Source organism: Castor canadensis, chromosome 5 (assembly GCF_047511655.1).
Source record: "Castor canadensis chromosome 5, mCasCan1.hap1v2, whole genome shotgun sequence".
Classification (NCBI taxonomy): Eukaryota; Metazoa; Chordata; class Mammalia; order Rodentia; family Castoridae; genus Castor; species Castor canadensis.
Window position 1 is genome coordinate 1,986,689 of NC_133390.1, and position 24,925 is coordinate 2,011,613.

The 24,925-nt window shown below is 55.1% G+C and overlaps 1 protein-coding gene across 1 annotated transcript; it reads right to left on the reverse strand.

The window, feature by feature from the left end:
- Window positions 1–7,764: 7,764 nt before the first annotated feature.
- Window positions 7,765–18,749, reverse strand: Aire (autoimmune regulator). The gene is made up of 14 exons (XM_020167880.2): window positions 18,600–18,749; window positions 18,164–18,338; window positions 17,818–17,973; window positions 17,376–17,450; window positions 16,636–16,749; window positions 14,928–15,076; window positions 14,658–14,738; window positions 13,478–13,593; window positions 12,296–12,395; window positions 11,545–11,727; window positions 10,673–10,794; window positions 10,486–10,588; window positions 9,055–9,123; window positions 7,765–8,032 (listed from the first exon to the last, which is right to left on the reverse strand). The coding sequence occupies exons 1-14, from the start codon at window positions 18,747–18,749 to the stop codon at window positions 7,952–7,954; spliced, it is 1,674 nt and encodes a 557-aa protein (XP_020023469.2). The 3' UTR covers window positions 7,765–7,951.
- Between the last annotated feature and the right edge of the window lie 6,176 nt (window positions 18,750–24,925).

Sequence of the window (24,925 nt, forward strand, 5' to 3'; positions counted from 1 at the left end):
TCTTGATTTGCTGACAAAACAAAGCACTAAGGTGCACAATGCCATCTATCAGAACTGTTTGGCTTTAGACTATTTGCTGGCCTCTGAGGGAGGAGTTTGTGGAAAATTTAGCCTAAGCAACTGCTGCTTACCGATTGATGATGAAGGGAAGGTCATAGAAGGGATCACAGACAGAAAGAGAAAGCTTGCCCATGTCCCAGTCCAGTCTTGGAAAGGATGGAATCCCAATGACCTGTTTGCTTGTTTGTTTGTCTTTGGTGGTGCTGGGGTTGAACTCTGGGCCTCATGCTTGCTAGGCAGGCACTCTACACTTGAGCCATTCCACGAGCTCCCCAATGACCTGTTTGGAGGGTGGTTTTGGGCCTTAGGTGGATTCAAAACTTTGATAGGGCAATGAGCCTAATCCTAGGAGCGTGCTTAATACTGCCCTGCCTGGTCCCCCTGGTGCTGCGGTCTATCGGGATTATTATGGAGGCCAGTATAGAGAGAAAAACAGTCGCCCATGTAGTGATGCTATAAAAATACAAACCCCTAGCTTAAGATGATGCTCTTTGACCCTAGGTGGGTCCAAGCATCAAACCGGGGAATGATGTAGCAGGGAGGAGGGCCAGAGGAAAACAGACTAGGCCTGAGTCCTGAGAAAGCAGCAGGGAGGCGGGGCTGGCACAGCAGAGAGACAAAGCCTAAGGAATTCAAAGGTGAAGAAGGTCACATAGCACTAGGGGTAGAAGGGCATTTAGCACTAGGGTGACATAGCTTATAGAGCCCTTTTTTGTGAAGGGTTTTTTCAAGATAGGATCTCTTGAACTATTTGCCTAGGATGACTTCAAACCACGATCCTCCTGATCTCTGCCTCCTGAGTAGCTAGGATTACAGGTGTGAGCCACCGGCACCCGGCCTGGTTGTGTTTTAATTCTGGCCCTTTAATTTTTTTTTTTAATTTCCCTGTCACCTCATCTATCTATCCTGCCTCACTCACATCTAGCATTCTGATTGTGGTGACTTGGCCTTCTGCCCTCAAGCATTTGTGGCATTATTGGTCCAGAGCTCTGGAGAGGGAGTAATCTGGAGATCCACCTGCACCCAGTCCTCCCCCTAGCCCCCTCCTCCACTTCCCTGCAGGCTGGGGGAAGAGGGGACGCAGCACTGAGGCCTCGGGGCTACTCCCTGTTTGGTGGGAAAGAGCTTGTAGAGATCTTGGGAGACTCTGGTCCTAACTGTGGTCCTGAGCTTGCCTCTCCTCTGGTCATCTACCCAGCTGCAGAAGAATCCCAGATGCCTGCACATTGTCCACAATGAGGACCCTTTCCTGGGCTCCCACCATTGTCATCTGTGTGGTCAATTTTGTTTTGTTTTTGCAGTGTGGGGTTTGAATTCAGGGCCTCACACTTGCTAGGCAGGTGCTCTACACTTGAGATACTCCACCAGCCCTTTTTTGTGCTGGGTATTTTCAAGATGAACTATTTCCCTGGGCTGGCTTTGAAGCACCCAGGCAAGATATGTGGATGTGGTAAGGGTGGTAATAGAGTTTGTTGAAGGTAAAGGGAAAGCATCACAAAAAAAAAAAAAATGGCATTTAAAATCCTGTGGGAGGAGAAAGACCTGGCCAGTCCTGACAGGCAACAATCAACCAAGTGGGGAAGGATTTGGGTGGTCCCAGGCTAGGAGATGCACTCTGCATATTTGCACTTGAAAAGGGGCCCTTGGCCGGTGCCTATAATCCTAGCTACTCAGGAGGCCAAGATCAGGAGGACCTCAGTTTGAGTTCGAAATTACCCCAGGCAAATTGTTCAGGAGACCCTGTCTCAAAGATACCCATCACAAAAAAAGGGCTGCTTTCCATGATAATTTGAGAGCACACAGGGGAGGGGTGAGGATAGGTAAGACACCTAAAAAATTAGCTAGCATTTGTTGCCCTCAACGCAGAGAAACTAAAGCAGATACCTTAAAGCAACTGAGGCCAATAGGAAAAGGGGACCAGGAACTAGAGAAAAGGTTAGATCAAAAAGAATTAACCTAGAAGGTAACACCCACGCACAGGAAATCAATGTGAGTCAATGCCCTGTATAGCTATCCTTATCTCAACCAGCAAAAACCCTTGTTCCTTCCTATTATTGCTTATACTCTCTCTACAACAAAATTAGAGATAAGGGCAAAATAGTTTCTGCTGGGTATTGAAGGGGTGGGGGGGAGAGAGAGAGGAAGGGGGCGGAGTGGGTGGTAAGGGAGGGGGTGGGGGCAGGGGGGAGAAATGACCCAAACATTGTATGCACATACGAATAATAAAACAATAAAAATTTTAAAAATAAATAAATAAAATAAAATAAAAGAGCTGCTTTCACCTGACCCCACCATGCCTTTTTTAAATTCCCTTCCCTAACTTTTAATAAACTCCATTACACTGCCCATTACACTAGGGCTTAGCTCTGGCAGGGCAACCCCACCTCTTCCTGGGGAGGAGAGTCATGGGAGCTTTAGTGAGAGACAGTGACGGTAACAGGACATCCAGGACCAGCCATAACCTCCACGAGGTGGGGGATCCTGGGTCACCCGCTGGGCTGAGGCTGCCGCTTGCATGGACACCAAGTGTAGCCATGTACCAGGCTGGCCACAGACCCACATGTGAGTTAATCACTCCACATAAATTGTGGTTTTGAAATCACTGAAAATTAATAAAAATAACAATTTTGCAGATAAAAAATGACCTATAATCGCCTGCAATGACAGTCTTCACCTGTATTCTCTCTAAACACACACACACTTTTTAAAAATGTAATCCTCACCTAAGTTCACACACCAACCTTGTGCTTATTTTGTTTTTGTTGACTGCATAACACCCCAGTCTTAACATTCTTTCTCAAGCCTTTGTTGTTGTTGTTGTTTTTATAGTACTAGGGTTTGAACTCAGGGCCTTCACCTTGCGCCACTCCGCCAACCCTTTTCCCGTGATTTTTTTTTTCAGGATAGGGTCTCATGAACTTTTTTCTCATGAACCCAGGCTGGCTTTGAATCACAGTCCTCCTGATCTCTGCCTCCTGAGTAGCTGGGATTACAGACATGGGCCACCTGCACCTGGCTCAAACCTTCTCTTAATATAAACTTTAAGTTTATTTTCAGTCCTATTCACTACTTCCGTGTCTGCTCCCTGCCGCCCCCTGGTGGCTCTGCTCTCTCACTGCGATCCATAGAGGGGGTGGGGGTTGGAGGGCAGGGAACCACAGTGAGCAAGTTCAAGCAGGCACATGAAAGATGGTCGAATGAGATGCACGTGGAGGGATGGAAGGCAGCCTGAGCAAAGATGAAGTCCAGCCAGGCACCTGTGGCTCAAGCCTGTAACCCCAGCTATTCAGGAAGCAGTGATCAGGAGGATTGAAATTCAAAGCCAGCCCCCAGCAAATAGTTCACAAGACCCTATCTCAAAAAAACCCATCACAAAAAAGGGCTGGCAGAGTGACTCAAGTGGTAAGACTGCCTGCCTAGCAATCGTGAAGCCCTGAGTTCAAACCCCAGAGCCACCAAAAAAAAAAGAGCTTACCTTAGTTGAGGAGTGACAATGGGTTTCCCTTGTTGGCTGCTTCTTTGGCACAGGGCCCAGATGGCCTTCAGCTAGGCTACTGAAGCACGTGAGTTGTGGAAGAGCTGCTCTGTCCCACCCTGAGGTTCAGAGGGCAGTGGGCACTTAGAGGAAAAGCCACAGGTGGAAAGAAAGTGGCCATCAGAGCCCCTGGAGGCCTGGTTCCTGTTACTAAGCAAGGCCTATCTGGGACCCCTGTGGGCACTCTCCCACACAAGCAGGTGCTAGCCCCACTCTCCCAGGGTCCCTGTAAGTCCCAAGATCCCTGAGAATTCCAGAACAGACCCAAAACCTCTCTCAAAACCATCCCTGAGCACCAGGTCAACAGTCTCTGAGATCTGAGAGCTCCATCTCAGAGTGGGGCTTAGAGGTATGTTTTCAATCCAGCTCAGATTCATAGCCAAGAGTTCCAGCCCTGATTCACTATCTTGAGTTGAATGTGAAGGTTTCCAGAAATACTGCTTTTTTTCTTAGCCTAGCGGGCTTGTTAATATCCACCATCGCCGGGCACCGATGGCTCACATCTACAATCCCAGCTACTCAGGAGGCAGAGATCAGGAGGATCATGGTTCAAGGCCAGCCTGGGCAAATAGTTCTAGAGGCCCCATCTCAAAAATACCCCACACAAAAAGACTGGCAGAGTGGCTTAAGTGGTACAGCACTTGCCTAGCAAGTGTGAGGCCCTGTATTCAAACCCCAGTACTGAAAAAAAAAAAAAATCTACTAGAGTCTTGACCTGCTTGTACACCCACCCAGAACCCAGCCTTCCACCCAGGGACCTCAAACAGGACTGGCAATTGCTCCAATCTGTAACAGCTGACCATAAAGTGAAGAAGGCCTACTATGGATCAGAAGAGTTGACTAGTGTCCGGACTGGATTATGTCCCTGCTAAAGAAAAAGCATCCCAGCACCTGTTAAAGGCATCAAGGCAGACTGCTGGAGAGACACCACCACAATGGCGCTCAGCTCCAAACACAGCAAGTACCTCGGGGATTTACAACCAAGGAGCAGGGGCAGCAGTGTGGGACGTGACTCGACTCGGAGGAGCCCTTGGGCTAAACTGGCTAGACAGATACCTGATAAAGACAGGCCGGGCTGATTGCTGACTCTGCAGGGTTGGGGAGGATGAATCTGAACAGCTATTGAGGTGATCAGATTCCAAGGGGGACTCTCTAATCTGATTCAGCAGTACTCTGGCTAAAACCGGACTAAGTGGACCAATAACACAGCTCAAGATCAAGGCCAAGTCAAGAACCCACAAAAGCCTGACCCCAGTGTGGTCCAGGAGTTTCTGTCTCTGCCCCCCACCCCCAATACGTGTGTTGAAGTGCTAATGCTAGTAACTCAGAATGTCACTACATTTGGAAACAGTCTTTGAAGATGTGATTAAGGTAAAATAAGATCTCCAGGAAGGGCCCTATTCCAATCTGACTGTCTGTAAGAGGAGGGGGATCAGGCTGGGAGTGGTGGTGCATCCCTGTAATATTTGGGAGGCTGAGGGAGGAGGATCTTGAGTTTAAGGCCAGCCTGAGCTACACAGCAAGACTGTCTCAAAAACAAACAAGAAAAACAAAGAAGAGGAGGAGAAGAGGAGACCAGGACACAGACACACAGGGAGGAGGTGCTAGCTGTAAGCCAAGAGAGAGGCCCCTGTCCACACCTCCAGCCCTCCAGAATTGCTGTCTATAATTTAAGCCCCTGGCCTGTCCTTGTCAGGACAATGCTAGGAACCTCATGGTGGGCAACGGGCTCCAGAGGCTTTCGCAGCCAGGAACAGCTTGGGCCAGCCTGGACCGGCTGGTTTGTTCCCACACGCACCTGCTGTTTGCTAGTCAGCGACATTCAAGGCTGTTGTGGGAAATCCTTGTTCCAGGCACTGGATGAGGGAGACAAACTTCCACCCCCACAGACAGACAGACAAGAACAAGCAAATGTCTGACACCTCATGGACTGCAGCTCAGATGAGCTAAAGAAAGTGGGGTGAAGGCTGTAGAGTGACGGGTGCTCCCTCAAGGCAGTGGGCCCTGAGGACCAAGTGACATGCTTTATCGTTTTTAAAATGACAAGTGGACACAATTACAAAATGAAGCATGCCTACTGCAAGCAGTAGGGGGCAGTGAAGGTGCAGAAAGGTCCAGCAGAAGCCTGTCCCAGCCTCCTCGACACCTGTCCATAACAGACAGGGTCCTTCTGCACTTCCCTCCCACGCACGCCACAGAACAGAATTCTCGTGGTTTCTAACAGAGCTGACCTTCGCTGACAGGGGACCCCAGCCACTCACACAGACTGAGTGCAGGGGATTCAAGAAGGCCAGGACTCTAGGGGCTGAGGTCCCAGAGAGGAGCAGAGGCTGAACTGGAGGAAAATGATGGAGATGCAGGGAGGTCAGCAGCCCCGGAGGGGAGCTGGAGCAAGCCTGCCAGAGAGGCCAGAACTCACCATCCTTGCTATTGTAAGGGGCGCTAGGCCCATGAATTAACTAAACACAGGGGAAAATGTTGACATCCCTGTCTCCAATTTGTACCTGTTCTTTGCTCTGAGCCATTCTCTCCTGCAGCCACGCTGGAATCAAGGAAGGACAGGAATGATTGATAACGTCTTCATGACAAGGGACTGAAACTTTCCACAAGGAACAGTGGAACCTTACAGAACAGGCCACCCCCCAAATGAGGACAGTTACCTATAACGATGAAGCTGCACCCTGGATCAGGAGCAGTCATGTCATGGCAACCAAATGGCTCCCCTCAAGTGATGACAGCAGTGATGACAGTTGTGACAATTTCTGCAGAACCCTCAAGGAACAAGAACCGAGATGATGACCAACCAGGCCACACCTGTGACTGTGCACACCTTTGTCCCTGCCTTAGTTCTTTGTCTACTTAAACCTACAGCTCATGTCTGTACCCCAAAGATGGCTGAAGATGCTGAGTGCTTCCTCTGCCTCTTCCCACAGCGTGTGCCGGGCCCTGTAATAGATCTCCTTTCTCTGCCTTCGCCATGTCTCTTTATTCGGCATATATAGGCAACTGGCTGGACCTGACACATGGAAGCCCAGGAGTTTGGTCCTGAGGTCCAAAACTCCTGTTTCATTAGCTCCTCTGGCTACGGCTCCCAGCAGGGCCCTCCCTAGGTGGAGACAGGGACACAAGCCACCAGACCAAGTCAGGACATGTGTCCAGATCTGCATCCCATGCAGGCAGGTCCTGCAGCTGCTCTCCTCCCTCCCGGGGTCTCTGAGCCCCACTTGGGCATCCCGCCACGGGGTCCTCATGAGTGGGAACGTTATAAGGACTCCACCGTGTCCTCTGCCCTGGGGAACTAGGCAAGGCCCATCCCCAGCTCTATACTCAATGGGGACAGACAGACGGACTAGGGGAGAGGTGCAGGCAGCATCTTTCTGGCTACAGTAGACGCCGCGAGTGAGATGAGTGAGACACAGCTTTGTCCCGTTGCCCCTACCAAGAGGGTATGCTGCTCTGGCAGGGCAGTCCTTCCCCTTCCCCTGCCTGTCCTCTGCCCTCTGCCCTCTGCCCTCTGCCCTCTGCCCAGACCCTGTCCCAGCTCCTCCTCTCCTCCAAGGGTCTGGAAGATCCAGCCAGACCTCAAAGCCCTGAAAAAATACTCAATCTACAGAACTGAAGGATGAGAGAGGGAAGGAGGGGTGACACCGGAGTTGAGAACACCAGGGTGAGCAGCCAGACTCATGACACAGCAAGGAAAGGAATTTTTTTCTTTCTTTCTTCTCTTTGCAGCCAAGGCAAGCCTCAAACTCTCAATTCTCCTGCCTCAGAGTCACAAGTGTTGGGATTACAGGTGTGTGCCTGGCAAGGGAAGGAAATTCTAACCCAAGAGAACAGCCCATGCAAAGGCCCTGGGGTTAGATAGAGCTTGGCTATTTGAAGAAGCCAAGCTGGAGGGAAGGGGCACCATGAGGGGGACTCAGGCAGGGGTGGAGATGAGACCAGGCCACACAGGTCTCTGGGGGCCGCAGCAAGGGCCTGGACTTTGTTCCAGGGGCACAGAGCACCGTTCACATATGAGAGTCCCTCTTCCTGTGACAGTGAATACTTCCCGGCGAGCACAGTCTAGCTTGACATGCTAGGGGTACAGACCTTGAAACAAAAACCCAGTGCAGAGCATCTCTCAGTACTACAGAAGTGATTTTAATTTCAAGACATATGATGGCTGGGTTTGTCTGCCAGCCAAGCACTGACAACACTTGGAACTCTTGGTCCTAACCCGGCCCAGCTGCCAGGGTAAGGGAACATGTCCCTTGGGTCCTCAGAACAGAGTCACCATGGGTGTGAGGTGACTAGCACCGCTATGGTCCACCCACGTGGAGACGGGGAGTTGGCTCTGGGTTGTCCCATCCAGGGTCAGGAGGAGAAGGGCGGTGCTTCGGCCAGCGGACGAGTCACGTTCTGGATGGCCCACTGAAGGATGCCATCGAAGGAGTGCTGCAAGAGACGACATCGGCCAGGGCCTCCAGGGAGACAGTGCCCATCTTGCACACATCCACAGGACTGTGAGCTGACCGATGTGAGGGCACCTCTCCACCTGACCCTCGAGTTCAAAGGTGGGGAACTGGGGCCCAAGGCGCCATAGGACACGCCAGTCAGGGGATGATTCCTTCTGTGGTTTTTGTTTGGGATTTTTTTTTTTTTTTTGGCAGTACTGGGGCTTAACTCAGGGCCTCACACTTGCTAGCTCTACCACTTAAGCCACTCCACCAGCCCATGGGAGGACTCCTTGTCCAGTGTTCCTTCATAGTGTCCTGTAAGCCCCAGTACAGCCACCACAGCTGTTCTGCTTCTTGGTGGCTTCTTTCCTGGTGGTTAGTCAGGGCCAGCTCCTTCTGCTCAGGACCTGACACTCCAATAGGATTGGGTAGTCCTGGGGAGATCCCTCATTTCTCCAAATAGCTGCCCCCTCCCAGAGCAATGACACATCTGTACTGTCCCGGATCTGCCCATGATATAGTCAGTTGGGCCCCTGAAGTGCCATGTGAACACTGAGGAGGGACACACTGGCTACCTGGGGTATGGGAATGGCTGGAAGAGTTTGTCTTCTATCAAAAGATGGGGCCCCTGAAAGCCACACTTCCTCCTGGCAAGTCCACCTGTCCATCTTGAGGTTCACAGTCTGAGTCGGGAGGGGCAAGTGAAAGGTCCTTGAGGGACAAGGGGTACAGGGACTTCCCCACTCCTCAGAGAAAGTCGTGGTCTTGAGCTCCCCTGGTTCTGTGAGCAGCCAGCCTCCTGCAACCAGGCCCTTAGAACTGGGGAGGGGGAGCTGCTAAGAGGGGGGCTGTTCATCTCACCTCTAGCCCGGCGCCCCCGTGTGGAGCAGCTGTGGGAGCAGTGATGGCACTGGTCCCCATACCTGCAAGGTTCAGTGTGCCCCAAATGTGCCTGACTGCAAGCTGGCATGGGGCAATGGGGGCGCAGAGCGCATAGATCCAGGCCCAATGACACATTACCTCACTCAGGAGGGACTCCAGGTCATCCCTGTGCAGAACGGGCTCATGGCCAGTAGAGTCATCCCCCACCTGGAACCCAGAAGGGAAGCTACTCAACCCCAAAGCCACTGGAGACAGAGAGGTAGGACTCCCCACAAAGGCAGAACCCAGACTCTGACACCCAGCTCCTCAGGCAGTGGCACAGACAGAGCGAGGTGTGAGTGAGCTCAGACTTCCTAACCCCCCTGCCATTGCCTGTGGCTCTCTGGGGAGAGGAGGGGTCTTGGAGAACTATAGGAGGACCACACCATGGACGGAGACCTGAGGCCTCGAGAGGAAGATGCTGGGCCCAGCACCAGCCAGTTGGCCCCCTGTAAGCACTCCAGGTCTCACGGGGGATAAGGCCCCAGCCGTCCCCAGGCTCATGGGTTAGGAGGAGGAGAAGACCATGTGGTGAGGAATTGTGTGAAGTTGCTGGGTTTGTGGCTTAAAATTGCCAAGTCCCAGGCACTGAGAGGCAAGGCTGGCCCTGGGTGGCTGAGTGGAGCCATCCTGGGGTCCACCTGATGGGAGGGGCCCACAAAGGCATCTGAGCAGACTTGGCTGGGCCTCTGGACACACAGGAGCAGATGGGTGAGATGAGAGAGACTTCTAGGATGAGAAGTGGGACTGGGCAGGTGTGGGCCACACCACTGGCTCCCGTGAGCTCGTGGCCAGCGATTACACTAGGGAGCTGCCACTTTTTCCCATGACGCCTGATGCGCTTGTACCGGTCACACAGTACTGCTCTCTGACAGCTCATCTGAGAAGTGTGAGCACTGTGGCAGGCTGGACTTAGGGCCCTGGCTGCAGAATGGGGGTGGACAGCCTTAACTCCATCGAGGACTAAGGGACAGATCATTGAGGGGGTCAGCACTGGCCAGCAGGGTTCACTCACCCCCAGCCTGCAGCCTTCTCCCTTGCCCCTCACCACCCTGGGGCTGTCCAGGGCCTGCTGCTCCATTAGCTCTTAGGGGCCGGTGAGAAAGCCTGCATCAAGCAGTGGTTTCATAGCTACTATCAGGGTGTTTCCTTTCTAAGTGGATTTAAATTATCAAAATATTTTGGGGGGAACCTCGCCTTTGCTAGGCACCACTGCCAAGCAGTCCGCCAGCCCAATTTTTTGTGACAGGGTTTTTCAGATAAGGTCTTGAGATAGGGTCTCGTGCACTATTTACTCGGGCTGGCTTCAAACTGCGATCCTCCTGATCTCTGCCTCCTGAGTAGCTAGGATTATCGGCTGTGAGCCACCCGTGCCCGGCTTTGAAAAGCATTTTATAAAAATGACGAACACATGGCCAGTGGCCAGTGGATGCCACACAAACCCGGGAATCTGGCGCCGGAGTCGCTGAGATCCGCTCCCCTCACCCCATCCCACTCGGGCTCCCACGGCCTCACCCGCGCAGCACTGACCTTGGCAGGCCCGGGGGCGGGACGCGCGGGGCTGAGGACGGGCGCTCCCTCCCGGGGGGCCGGGGCCGCGTCTCCCGAGCAGGACTTGCAGCTCAGGCCGGTCCTAGCAGGGAGCGGAGAGGCTTGGGCGGGTCCGGAGTGGCCTTTCCTCCCCAGCCCTCGCAGCTGCCCTGGCCACTCCACTCACCCGGGACGGACCGTGCCCGCCGGGAAGTGGCAGCGCCAGTGGAAGGCGGCGGCGCAGTGCGCGCACCGCAGCGCGTCCGCGCCGTCCCCGCACACACCGCACCGCGCGCCCGGCGCCTGGCCCTGCAGGAGGGGGAGAGCGAATGGTGACGGGGAGCGGGGGTTCTGTGACCCAACTTGCGCCCTCTGCACCCTCCGGCCCGCGGCAGACCGGGACGCGCGTGAGAAACCGCACGGGTGCGCTTCGCGCCCGAGGGAATGAGTCCTGCGGGTGCCTGAGGGCAGCACCCAGAGCACCTTCGCTCCGCAGCCCACAGAGCCAGCCTTCGGGGCTTTTCTAGTCCCTCCCCACACACTGCTCAGCCCTAGAGGAGGCCCGACGTGCTGGGGAATTGGGGTGGGGGGGCTAATGGGGTGCGGTTCTGGACTTGCTGGCCATGTCCCCTTTATTGTCCTACCTCCCCATGGGTAATGCCCCGGTTCCTGAGCTGGGGTTTGGGGAGAGATGAGCAAATGTATCCTTCAGCTGAAAGCCATCCAGTAGCCCAGCCCCACCTCTGGGTGCTCCCCCTCCAGGGCTGCCCCTCAGCCCCACCTCTGGGTGCTCTCCTCACAGCTCACAGCTTGTGCCTCGTCACCCTTGCCCTCTCCTTAGCCAGTCCCGCTCCTCCTGGCAGAAGCCTCCCCTGACTCTGGACCCCTGTCTAATCCCTAGCCTTTCTCCCCAGCTTCAGTGGAGGTTCTGGCCCCTTCCCTGTCATAACTGGCTTTCCAATTCTGTCCTCTTTCCAGTTCACCCAACTGCCCAACCTAGAAGGTTCTGAGCTTCCTGAAGACAGCATCTTGACCCCTGGGACCCCCACCCTTACTCACCTTCTGCCCCTCAGGGCCAGCACTCAGCAGAGGACGCAGGGCTGAAGGCTCTAGCACGGGCAGAGGGGCTGTGGAAGGTGGAGCTAGCAGGTGCGTGTAGGTGAGAGCAGGGTCCATGCTGGCTGGGGGCTCTCTGGGCAGGTTTCTCACCTCCTCTCCTGCTGACCTCAGTCCTAGGAGGACCTGGAACCCAAGAATCTATACTCAAAAGGGTCACAGGACACCCACCCAGTACCGTGGTTGCTATAGTCAGCAACCATAACAGCCATGAACCTAGAGGGATTCTACGCTGGGGCTTGGAGTCAGCATGGCTAAGTGCAATTCCTGGCTCTGTGGCCCTCAACAAGGTCTTCCTTTGGCCCTGTCCCATGTAAGAATGGGGTACCCTGTGCCCTTGGGGCCTGTCAGAGTAAACACTGGGCATATCACAGAGTATGTGTAGTGGTCCTCATGTCTTTCTGCAACAGAGCTTCAAACCCTTTTAGACAATATAGGGATCACAGTGCAGCCAGTGTCAGGCCAACAGAGCCAAGGCCCTATCCGAGCAGCGAGGATGGAGACGTTATAAGGGCAGTTTCTCAGGTCCCTAGGCCTAGGAAATTCATGGAAAGCCTGGACTACAGAAAATCCAGCTGCTCAAGCTGGGAGCTGGACAGTCTCATGGCTGGGTCAGGCCCAACCCACAGGAGTGGTCAGGAGGTAGGACTGAGGAGGGGCAGAGGGAAGGAGGGGTGATTCAGCCTGAGCATACCGGGGTCTCCGCAGGTGGCTCGGGAGGCCGGGGCTCCTCAGCCCGGGGCAGGCCCTGCTGGAGTCTCCCCTGGAGGCAGCAGGAGCACCTCCAGGTGCCACTGAATGTGTTGTCACCAGTCACAGGAATGCAGGACAAAGCAGAGATCACAGACTCCCAGACCCTCAAGGTAGAGGAGCTGGAGAGCACCCCCCCCCCCCCGAGTCTTTTCACTGATAGGAAAACCAAGGCCAGACAGGAAAGTGGGCCGAGCCAGAGGGCCAGTCAGCAGGAGATCCCAGAATGTGGATATTTATCCCTGGTGAGGTGGCCCTGGCCAGTGTGGTCAGTGTCCCCTGAGTGCATCCCTAAGGAGCCTCAAGAAGTCCCCCTGCTGGTAATCCTCAGTGGCCTGTGCCTGCGGGCCCTTCCTCAGCTGGGCTGTTTCTGCCCTGTGAGCCACTCACATTTCCAAGGGGAATGGTGTCCAGCAGAATGGGAGAGGGTCAAGGTCAGTGGGGAGAGGAGGAAAGAAGGACAAGCAGTGGTAGGAGGGACTGAGAAGGAGCCTGGCAGAGACCTTCATGTCAGGGATGGAGGAATGAGGCTCAGAGAGACCTGGTAAAGACCACACAGGAGGCAAGAGGCAGAGCCTGGACCCCTCCTCCCACAGGCTGCCCAGTAGGCTGGGGGCAGAGGGGTGCACACTAGGATGTGAACTGAGAAGGCCTCATGCCCAAAGAAGATAGGGTCCTGTGCACTCATCAGTGACACCCACCAGCCTTGGGGGGTAAGAGGGGGTGCAGCTCTGTGGCCTCTATGTTCCCCAGACCTATCTGGGAATAGGACTTTGGTGGACTTGGAGATATGAGATACCTGTGGGAGTTTGGGCTGAGGACCTGGGGCAAGTCGGGACAGTATGGCCACCTTGCCTTGGGGACTCTGTGCTACATTGCTGCCTTCAAGGGCCCTGCTGGTCTGAGCTGGCAGTATGGCTGGGTGGGAGGCAGACGACATGGTGGGAGAATCCAGCCCTGCCCCACAGCCCTGCCCTGAACCAAGGCCACTCACAGAAGGGTCCTATTTCCCCATCCGAGCGTCCAGAGCCTCTGGAAGCCTTCAGTTCAGGGTCATCAGGTGGCTGTGCATGAGTCGGGGTGGCCTCAGCAGAAGTGGTGAGCAGGTGAGGGGCATGTAGCTCACCTGGGGATCTCCCGCAGTGGAGGGGACAGGCAGGCCAGGTGGAAAGCCCGGGGACAGCCATCACAGCAGATGAGTTCCCCACCATCCCGGCACACGGCACACTCGTCCTCATTCTTCTGACCAGGCGAGAGGGGCCCATGTAGACCCTGGAATGAGGCATGGTGCCTCCCCGAGAGCCCCCTCCCCAGAAGGGCTCCACTTGCAGTGGTTCATCTCCAGACACCTTGCTCCCAAGGGCCCTCCCTGCCCTGCTGCTGGTCCCTGCCTGACAACCATCTCCAAGGCTGTAGTCCCCAATTCGGACCTACTGGAGCCATCCCACTTGTTCTTGTTTGTTTATTTGTTTGGTGGCACTGGGGTTTGAATTTAGGGCCTCATGCTTGCTAGGCAGGCACTCTAACCACTTGAGCCACTCCACCAGCCCTGGAGCCATCCCACACGGAAAGAAGTTCTGGGTTCCAGGTGTCCCTCTAGACAGCATCCCACACTTAGGCTGCCCTTCCTCCCAGGGCAACAGCCAGTTGGGTCATGGTGTCTCCTACCAGCTCCAGACACATGCTGCCCCACCCTGAGGCTCCACCCTCCTGGTGCCTTTGCCTGGATAGTAGTCATCTATCCTCAGAGGTCTGAACACCACCTCCTCCAGAAGCCCCCAGAGTGCCAGGCTGGACTGGCTCTGTACAGCAACCATCACCCTTATGGCAACCTGTCCCTGGACCCTCAGCAGCCAGGGCAGTACTTTTGTAGAGCAGGGCAAGACTGGGCCTTGTCTGTCCCAGGTGCCTAGGGCAACGAGGGGTCGGCATCCATGTCTGCAGACACAGTCACATACCTCCTTAAGAGACAGTGCTGGAGAATCAAGCTCTAACTTCCCCCATGGCTCAGCTGAGAGATGCCTTGAATACAGCCTGTGCCAAAGGCATGGTTTCGGAAGCCGGGGGGGCCCTCACTTTCTCTAACTTTGTTGTACTTCTCAATTGTGTATTACCAGGAAAAAAGTACTGATAGGAAGAGTGGGAGGCAGGAAGGATGAGGAAGAGGAGCTCTGCCCCATGGGCACAGGCTCAGACCTCTGTGCTCCAAGCACCTAAGTGTCCAGGACAACAGGCGAAGGCCACAGAAGGACCCACCAGGAGGGTGGTGAGGTGAGTAGGGCTCCTCTCGTGGGCTGGGGCATTACCTGGTGTAGCTGGGGCTCGCTGGGGAGGGCTGGATGGATAGGAACCCTGCCCTGCTGGTCTACTTTCTGCTCACCTCCACCCTGTGAGAGAGAAGAGAGTCGTACTAGAGGGAGCCTGCACCGAGGGGTCCATGTGGCCCCTGGTGACAGGTGCCCTTCAGCAGCAGCCTCCTGGCCCCCACAGAGCTCCTTACCCAGACGCAGTGCTGTGTGTGGAGGGGATAAGCATGCCCGGGGCCTCACCTCCCCAGGGATGTGTCTGGTACTTACAGAGGCAGCACTCTGGGCTCCCTTAGCTCGGACCAGAGGCTTCAGAGCACTGCTGCTTCGGGTCTTGTTCTTTGTACTGCTGCCTGGGTCTTCAAACTTGCTGGGGGTATAAAACTCCCCCCCAACCTGAATGCACTTCTTGGAGCTCCCTGGGAGGAGATGCAGACTGGACCCCTGGGCTCACTAGCCTCTCACAGGCCCTGGTCTGCCACTGGGGAGTCTGGCAAACAGTCTACACTTCCCAGTCTGCATCTCCTACAGCCTGCCAGTCCTCCACCCCCATAGGTACCTGACACAGAAAAGCATTCTCTGTGGGGAGTGTAATCAGAATGAACAGCGTCCCCCAAAATTCATGCCCACCCAGCACCTTAGAACAGGACCTATTTGGAAATAGAGCCTTTGTAGATGTAATCGGTTAAGAGGAGGTCATACTGGAACCTAAATTCAATGACTAGTGTCCTCACATAAAGAGAAGAGGACAAGCCAGGCGCTGGTGGCTCATGCCTGTAATCCTAGCTACCCAGGCAGGGCAAATAGTTAAGACCCTATCTGGAAAAACCCTTCACAAAAATAGGGCTGGTGGAGTGGCTCAAGGTGAAGGCCTTGAGTTCAAGCCTCAGTACTGAAAAAAAAAAAGAGGAGAGAACAAGCTGGGCATGGGTGGTTCATGCCTGTGGTTCACACTGGTGGTTCAATCCTAGCTACTTGGGAGGCTGAGATCAGGAGGATCGTGGTCTGAGGCCAGCCTGGGCAAACAGTTTGCGAGACCCCATGTCCAAAATAATCAGAGCAAAATGGGCTGGAGGTGTGGCTCAAATGGTAGACTGCCTGCTTTGTAAGCACAAAATCCTGAGTTCAAACCCCACCAAAAAAAAAAAACAAGAGAGAGAAAAGTCAGAGCGACAACAGGAGATGTCATGTGAAGACAAGGCAAACACTGGAGTGATGAGTGACACAGTCACAGCTTGGGAACAGGGATTGTAGGCAGCACCAGGTGAAGGGTAGGCAGGAAGGACCCTCCCTGGAGCCTCCAAAGGGAAGTGGCCCTGTCCACATCTGGTCTATGGTAATTTGTTTTAACAGACCTAGGATGCTCATACAGGGTTCTTGGTACCACCCCTGAAACTGGGACTGCATCAGCTCCCAAGGCTGTCCTGGCTGTCCTTGGCCAGTGTCCAGCACAGAGAACATGCCGTGGAGCGAATGATCTGATAGCTGGGGGCTCTGCCCCCAGTGGGCCCCACTATGTTCTGGTCATATGATATGGGTGACCTCATGTGGTCTGTGGCTGCCCCAGCCAGTAGGTTGACCTCCTGGGGCTTGTGGGAGGAGGCTATCCAAGGTATGAGGGGACTGCCTCCTCATAGGAGGCTAACAATGAGGACAGGACAAAGAAGTTGGGCAGGCTGTTCTGCGGGGAGAGTGTGGGTCCCAGGAGAATCAGAGCACAGAAAGAATATGACCTGTGACCCAGCAGCACCCACCCACGTGGAGGAGGTGGGCATCCATGCTGGGATGTGGGCAGGGACCATTGGCCTGGTATAAGTTCCCCTGCTCAGGGAAGTCCTCGGTGTCCTCCCTTCTGCTCCAAAGCCAGCAGAAGCACATGCAGAAGGCTGGCCACCTCCACTTCAGCCACATCTGCTTTGGGGCCACCACCTTCCATCCTGGGGATCTGGGTAGCCCTCCCTGTCCCCCATGCATCTACCTGACTCAAACACCTGCTGGATGAGGATCCCCTCCACAGCCCCACGGGTTCCTGGCATGTCCCCAGAGGACACGGCCACAGCTCTCTGGACCGAAGCTGACATGGTCTGAATTCCTGGGGAAGGGACCACCCAAGTGGGGGCCATCAATTGGGAAGATGGCTCCTGAGCCCCTATTCCACCCCCGCAGAAGGGGATGGTGACCGGACAGGTGCAGGCTGTGCCTGGGCTGCAGAATCCTCCTTTCGTTCCAGGCAGGACAGGCTGCAAGTGTGGGTGTCCATGTGTGCACATATGTACATGCAGAAGTGCAGGTGTGTGGGAGCTCAGCAGAGCTGAGGACAATGACTAGCCCCGATGACATGGTCCCTGTGTAGTGCTGGGATCTCGGAGCTACTAGGCCTACCTCTGGGCAAATCCCAGTGAGCACCTATGGAGTCAGGTGCCCTGGGAAGGGGGAGGAGGCAGGTAAACTTCAGCTAAGGGACAAGGATGGCCTTCTCATGGATGAGGCGTGTGGGCTGACCCTGAAGGATGGGCAGAGATAGGAGGCCTGGGAGGAGGCCCCTGGAACAGTGTGCCCTGGTAGGCAGCATGACTGGCAAGGATACATTTAGACCGAAGGCACCTACTCTTTCCCAGGTTTGGCCAACCAACTGAGGCTGTGGGTTGACACTTCAGACCAGCAGGGCCCCAACTCCAGGGACAGGCCCTTCAACCCTGAGCCCCTAGCCTCACTCACCATTCCCCAGTGGGAGGCGCTGCGGCTCCAGGTTGCCCTCTGGCTTCTTGAGGGGCTTGGCCTTCGGTTGGGACCCTGCAAGGGGGAGCTAGAGGCAGCTGGGGCCTCCTCTCCTGGCTAGGGCTGGTGGGCCTGGTGTGTGTGGGGGAGGAGGATGGGGGAGAGTTGGGGGGTGTGGATTAGGTGCTGGGCTATTTCCCTCAGTAGTAAAAAGGAAAGAAACCACTCCCTGGGTGGTGACCCAGGGAATTCTGCCTGAGGGTAGAAAGCAGCCAAGGGCCGACAGCCTGTCCAGTGTGCCTTTTGATCCCCAGAGGGGCCTCTGCAACCAGGTTAGGCTGGCTCTGTATCTGTCTGGTGGGACAGAAGCTCCTTGGGTCAGTAGGGGAGAGGAGGGTCATTGGGAGACCTGTGACTCTGGCTGGCTCCTCCCACTGAGTACCCAGGCTGGAGGTGGCCCTTGGAGTCAGGGCTGCTGGTGGGGTGGTTCGAGGCTCCTCGAGGGCCTTCCTCTTGGTGGGGAGTCTGGGTGGCAGTACTGAGGCCTTGTGGCTGGCAGGGGGCTTCCTCCCTTTGCGGGGATGGCTGAGGTCCACATCTGTAGGGGTGGACAGGAGCAGGGTCCCAGTCTTAGAGCCTTTCCTTGCGGGCCGCCCACTTACAATCCAAGTCCTAGGGGTCACCCAGGGGCTACCCAAACACCCCTCACACACCTTCCATCTTACACCTGCAGCCCAAGCCTCTCACATGCTTGGGCCGGTCAAGACCCAGTCCCTGCGCAGGCCCACCTTTGGGGAAACTGTCCAGGATGGGCTGTAGCCGGCTATACCGCTCCAGGTTGTAGTCTTTGAAGAGAACCCTCCAGAAGTCCAGGATGGCTCCCACGTCCTGGGTCAGGAGCCAGGACAGAAGGGCGTGGAAGGCCTGGGGGCAGCCCTCTTTCTCCTTCAGGCGCAGCGTCTCCTGCAGCAACAGTGGTACAGGGTCCGGGGACCACACCCCGGGTCCTCCTCCTGCTGCTCCCACGGAGACTAGGTCCACCCTGCCCCGACACTTGACCTGGGGCCACCCCTGACTTGTGGGTGGCCATGGGGTATTGGGGGTCGGGGGGAACTGGGAGGGGGCTTATCTGGAACCGTCTTCAAGGGCCCAGGTCCCCGGCTTGCGGAGAGGAGTGGGGAGGCTGGGGACCCCCGGCTGGAGTGTGGGCGGGGCGGGGCCCACCTGGAACTTGTCCTCGGGGACCACATCATGGTCGGCCAGGGCGTGCAGCAGTGGGAAGGCGCTGTCCACCGCCACCGCGATCTCGGTGCGGTGCAGCCGCAGGAGCCGGCGCAGCGTGGCGTCTCCGCCAGCCCTGGGCTCGCCGGCCATCGGGATGCCTACGCGGCCCTGTGGGGACCCCGGGGCTGGGCGGGGCGCGCCCCCTGCTGGTCCTCAGTCACTGGCAGTCTGTCAGTCTGTCCCGCCACCTCAGGGTCCCGCGGGCCAGGACGCACCTGCGCCAACACCTCCACGGCCCCGCCGCGGGGAGAGGCGCTTTGCCTCCACTCTGCGTGAGCCCTGGCAAGCGGCTCTGTTATACCGCCCTGACCAGGAAGGAGCAAAGGCTGGGGGCCCAGGAGCCAATCAGGGCAGCTTCTGCAGGGCACGAAGGGAAAGCCGTCCTGAGACCCGTGCACAGAAGTTCCCTCAGCCGCCAGCCCACTGTACCCCGTCCCCAACCCCAGGCTGGCTGGCCTTCCTGTCCTCTGCACACCTTCTAGTCCTCCCTGTAGAGGACACTGTTCCTAAGGCAAAAACCACTCAGGTGAGCTGGCACCTGTGGGTGGCCAAAATAAAAAATCCCCAGGAGAGACAGACTGGGGCAGCACTGTAAGAGGTGCTTAAATTGCTTTTCCTGAAAAGCACTGACTCCTTTCTTAGGCCTACAAATTAAAGACAGGAGAAAAGCCTGGCATCTCTCCTCCATTTTGTATCCGTCTTTGCTCTAAGCCATTCTCTCTGCAGTCACCTTGCAACCACCTTGGATTCCAGGAAAGACAGAACTGATAACATCTTCATGACAAGGGACAGAAATTACCTCCAATGGCAGAGCTTCCTCAGGATGGACCACCTGCCCAGAGACAATGACTCTAGATTACAACTCCAGAACCCTCTCTCAGAACAAGGAAGGAGATAAAGACCAACTCCACCACACCTGAGACTGGAACTGTGTAACTATGCATACCTTTGTCCCCTGGCCCTACTTCTTTTGCCTACTTAAATCTATAGAACCTACAGCTCATGTCTGTACCCTAAAGATGGCTGAAGATGGGCTGAGTGCTTCCTCTGCCTCTTCCCATGGCATGTCCTAGGCTGTGTAATAAATCTCCTTTCTCTGCCATTCACCATGCTTCTTTAGTTGGCCCATAAGGGTGAGTGGCTGGACCTGACATGGAATCCCAGGAGTTAGGACCTGGGGTCCAAAACTCCGATTTCAGCATCCCGGGGGAACTCCCCACTCGGCTGAGAGTCCCTGCACTATCCCAGACCCCAAGCTGTAGGAGTCAGATGGAGATGGAGAGTCCTAGTGTGACAGAGGAGATGGTCCGTCCAGCGTGCTGGTGGGTGGGTACCGCGCTGGGCAAGGTCTGAGAAGCTTCTGAGCTTTGCCCTCCCAGGACTCTGTCCCTCATCTATAAAATGAACACATTTAACTGAGGGCCCCAAGTCCAGTGTAGTAAAAAAGTGCAAGGAAGGCAGCCAACCCCATGACTGGACATTCTTGTTCTGGCCACAGGCTGAGAGGAACACACCAGGAGCCTTCCGAGGGCTGGCAGAGACTGAGGGGCGGTGTAGCCTGGAGGGCAGAGCCTTGGAGGAAATTGGGGATGGTATCGTGGAGGCAGCTGAGTGGAGAGGGGAGCAGAGGTTCTCATGTGAACATGTGGAACAGCGTCCCCAGCAAGCTGTGAGCCTGAAGTGGTAAGGAAGGCTTGTGCTAGAAAGATGCCTGGGCCATCGTGGACAGTGGCCATAGAGTGGACCCAGGTGCCAGGGGCCTGGTTAGGATAGCACTAGGCTGGGGCCACCTGGTGCAAGGGGAGGGGAGGCCAGGCAGTTTGGTTAGGCGCATCTCCACGTGAGTCGAGCTCAAGATGGCTGCTCCTCACCTAGTCCCTGACTTGGTTTCTCCTCCTGCCTCCAGCCCGCGGGTCCCTGAGGCCTGCAGGTGCTGAGGTGGCAGGTACCTGGCAGTTTGGAAGCCAGGCGAAAGGGGAAGGGGCACAGGATCAGGGCCAGAGGGTGGCTGAGGTGTCGGACTGGGAGAGCCATGGTGGCAGTGGCCTTCTGCAGACATCAGAGGGAAGCCTTGGCCCACGTGGAGATGGACCTGCCCCTCTGTGAGGTTCATCTTCTCCCCAGCCCCAGCCAGGGCCACTGCCCACCGGTCTTTCCTGCTATCTCCTGTGGATTCATGTTTACTGCCCAAACATTTAAAAAAAACATTAAAAACATTTTAAAAAACGTGGAACAGTGCCTCAAGAATACAAACTGAATTTATGGGTCAGCAGACTCCTGAGTCCACACATGGAGGCCCCCAGAGGGGCATCGTGCAGCCTTTGGGTGACCAGTGCCCCTCTCCTTGGAGCATCAGCATTCTCAGAATGTCAGAATGTTGTACCTTGGCCAGGTTCTGGTGGCTCTATCTATAATCCCAGGTACCCAGGAGACAGAGATCAGGAGGGTCGAGGTACAAAGCCAGCCTGGGCAAATAGTTCGCAAGACCCCACCTCAAAAAACCCTTTACAAAAATAGGGCTGGTGGAGTGGCTCAAGGTGAAGGCCCTGAGTTCAAGCCCCAGTACTGCAAAAAAAAAAAAAAAGAATGTTGCATCCTGCAGCCTTGGGGGGATTCCACGCCCCAGGTGGGGACGCCTCAGCCACAGGCAATGACAAAGGGGAATTAAAAACTGCAACACAAGATCAAAGCCTGAAACTGCCGCAGTGCACCTGTGTCACTGGCCAGGGCCTGACTGCTGTGGGCAGGCGTCACCCAGCTCCTGTGGGAGGTCAGCAGAGGCTCCTGTAGAATTTTGGACTTTCCACCATGCCATGGGGGTTTCCATCACAGTCCCCACCAACAGGTGACCTAGAACTGTTAAGACTGTGTGCAGGAGGCCTTGGTGACCCAGATCTAAGCAAGGGCACTTGGCACGGGTCTGGCACCATCTCCAGCTGGAGAGATGCCTTGATGGGCTGAGCCTCAGGTCTTCCCAGCGCCCTGGGCAAGTGGGCTCCATTCACACAGTAGGGGACACCGCCTCCTGTCCCACTGAGGTACAGAGAACAATGGAGACCATGACCTGGGTGAGGCTGGAGGAGCCCCAGGATTGCAAGCAAGGGTGAATGGGCAGAAATGTCCCTCAGGAGAGGCAGGCTGAAAGCCAGAAGTGCCTGTCCCCTTGGCGGGGTCGCAGAGTCTGCACAGAGTCTGGGACAGCCCTGTTGAGTCTGTACTCCAAGCATGATTCTGAGGCTGGTTAGTGACAGGGAAAGTAACCAGCCATGGGACTCTGTCCTCTTCAGCAAAAGGTCACCCCCATGCTGAATTCCTTCTCTTCACCCAGTACCACCCTCGACATCCCCTCAGTTGTAAATTCCTTTGCAGGCATAAGTACCCCAAAATCAAGGGAGTTTCTTGGCCGGTTCAGACTGGAAAATGGTGCACGCTCACCGAAGAGTAATCTGTCTCAATCTGACCTCTCAGGTAAAGCCTCTGCTTAAGACCTTATGAATATTGGTTGCATCTCACACATACAATTAAAGACCTTGTCAACCAAACCTGCCAATCACCTTAGCCTTGCTTGCAAAGACGGCCCAGACTTTTCCTGCCAGTTCCCCTCATAACTTACAAATTACCCTTTGAAAAAGACCAGTGCTTCTGTCCCACCTGGCAGGGCCCACTCTCTCTTTTGCAGTGTCTATACTCTCTTTTTCCCTTTCAGTAAACTCTACTATGGCTTTGCAATCTGTGTCTCTGTCCAGTTCTCTGTTCAGGAGATGCCAGAATCGGAGATCTTAGGGAGCAGGATCTTCCGAAGACCACTCATCCAGCAACAGTTTGAGTTTTAATAATGTTCATATATTAATTTTTATGTTAAACATAGGAAATAGAATTGAAAAATATTTACAATACCAATCAAAATGTCAAATAAGTAGTAATAAAGATAAGAAGAATTCTGCTGAATTCAGGTGGTCATTGTTTGGCCAATGAATCTCCCTGAGTTGCCCAGGCTGGCCTTGAACTCCTGAACCCCACCTATCCTCCTGCCGCAGCCTCCCAGGTTCCTGGACTACAGCACCAGGCAAGTGACCACAGAGTGAGCTGCAGTGTAAAGCCTGTAAGTGCAGCCGACCTCTGATTCCGAAGAGACTAACTGCTGGAGCGGAGCTCGGAGCACAGATGGGTCCAGACACACTGGGGAGCTGGGATACATGCTCCCTCTGGGGTGCGGAGGCATTGGGAATTCTCTGTTGGCCATCAGACAACTGGCTGATCATCTGCAAAAATCATGCCAAAGGCCAAAAAATATTCCAGCCGGATGAATATGCTAAAGGATTTAAACAAAGCCAGGTGCGGTGGTGTACACTGTAATCCCAGCACTCAGGAGATGGAGGCAGATGGCTAAATTTGCAGTCAACCTGGGCTACATATGGGGACCCGATCTCCACCCCCCCCCCCCGACACCGCAAAAAAGGGTAAAAAGATGAAAAATGAATTAAGACACTAAAAGAAAATAACGGCACAGGCTTTGGGGTGGAAAGGAGCTTTTTAAGTACGAAAGGGAGAGTAGGGAGGTAGAGATCAGGAGGATTAAGGTTTGAGGCCAGCCCTAGGAAAATAGTTTGCAAGACCCTACCCCAAAAAACCCATCACAAAAAAGGGGTGGTGGTGTGGCTCAAGTGGTAGAGCACCTGCCTAGCAAGTGGGATGTCCTGAAATCAAACCCCAGTGCCATAAAATAACTAAATAACAAAGGACCAGAGAAGAGACAATTTGTGTAGTTATTCCACAGCTCCATGGTTTTGGGGCTGGAATCTAGCACCATCACCCAGCTTCTGCTTTGTGACTTTGGAATACTGAAACCCATAACCCATAACCTGTGACAAATAAGAAAGCTGCTGCTTCCCAAAATGTAGCTTCATCAGAGTGTTGGGGAATGTCACACACAGGGTACCCTTACTTGGCAGGTCTGGGGGAAATAGGTCGGGTTGTCCTGTCATTCAGGATCTCCAGGGACTTGGGGTACAGATGATGAATGGAGATGGACCCAGTCTCTGACAATGTCACCACCCAGGCAGGGAGGACGCAGCAGTCACCGTTTCGGTCAGGAGATGGGGGAGTCTGGTCATCTCTGTGGACGGATGACACAGTGCCATGGTTTGGTCCCAGACTAGATTGGAAGTGACCTTATTTTCTTACTCACTTGAACGGTCGCTAAACTTCATTTGAATTTCTTCAGTTTTCCCCAATGTCTTCCAGCCCAGAACTCCCTCCAGGGTCCCACCACTGCATTTGGGTGTCACTCCCTGGGCTTCTCCAGGCTGTGACTGTACCTCAGCTGCAGCTGGATCATGGGTGACCTTGACAGTTTGGGAGAGGACAGGCATTTTCTGGGACGGCCTTCCATGGTGATTTGATAGTTTTTCTCTGGCTGGACTAGGACCACAGGTTGTTGGGGGGTAGGCCCAGAAAGTTGCAGGAGGCTCTTCTCATGGGTCCCTAAAGAGCACTTGGGGTCACGTTACAGGATTTGTCATTATGGTGCTGACTAGGTCATGTGGCTGACAGGTGCCTCACTGTACAGTGACTGAACTTTGTGGAGGTCATCAGGCCTCAATCCCGTGAGTTGGGACCCATGCTCCCCCAGGATCTCCCCGACTTTTGCTCACCAGTATAACCCAGTGACTACAGCCCGTACCCACCTGGTTTTCTGTCCAGCTGACCCCCAACCCAGGGCCCTTCCCAACCCTCCCTCCACCCTACCCAGCACCCCTTTGCCATCCCACGCACTCGCTCCCATGCTCCTTTGTCCCTACCCCAACCTCCACCCCACCCTGAACTCCTTAACCCTTACCCCTCCCTGAGATCCCCACTCAACCTGCCCTGACCAGCGCCTCTCCTGACCCCCACCCTCCATCTCCACCTGTATCCCACTCCTGAGCCTCCTCCATTGAGCTTCCTAGGCCCCGCCCCTGAACACCGCCCCCGCCCTGCCCCCACCCCTGCCCCCACCCTTCTCCAGCACTGAGCTCCCTCAGCCCCGCCCCATAGCATCCCGCCCACACTCTCACCCCCACTCTGCCCCGAGCTCTTATTCCCACCCCATCTTTCCCCTTCCTCTACCCCCCTGAACTCTGCCTCTCCCAGCTCCCCACCAGGCCCTAACAGCCTCCACAGAAGCTTCTCATTCCTCCCTTCCATTCCTCCTGCACTGCGGGCTCTGCACCCCTAGTGCTTCTGAGCTTTCCCACCAGCTCTGGAACGGGTCCTCCAGCGGTTCC

Coding starts and splice junctions, on each gene's coding strand:
- Aire (XM_020167880.2), bottom strand. CDS start 18,749: ATGGCCGGCGAGCCCAGGGCTGGCGGAGACGCCACGCTGCGCCGGCTC. Junction 16,750..17,375: donor GCGCCTCCCACTGGGGAATG/GTGAGTGAGGCT, acceptor TCCCTTCCCCAG/GAATTCAGACCATGTCAGCT. Junction 14,739..14,927: donor GAGCCCAGAGTGCTGCCTCT/GTAAGTACCAGA, acceptor TCTCTCTCACAG/GGTGGAGGTGAGCAGAAAGT.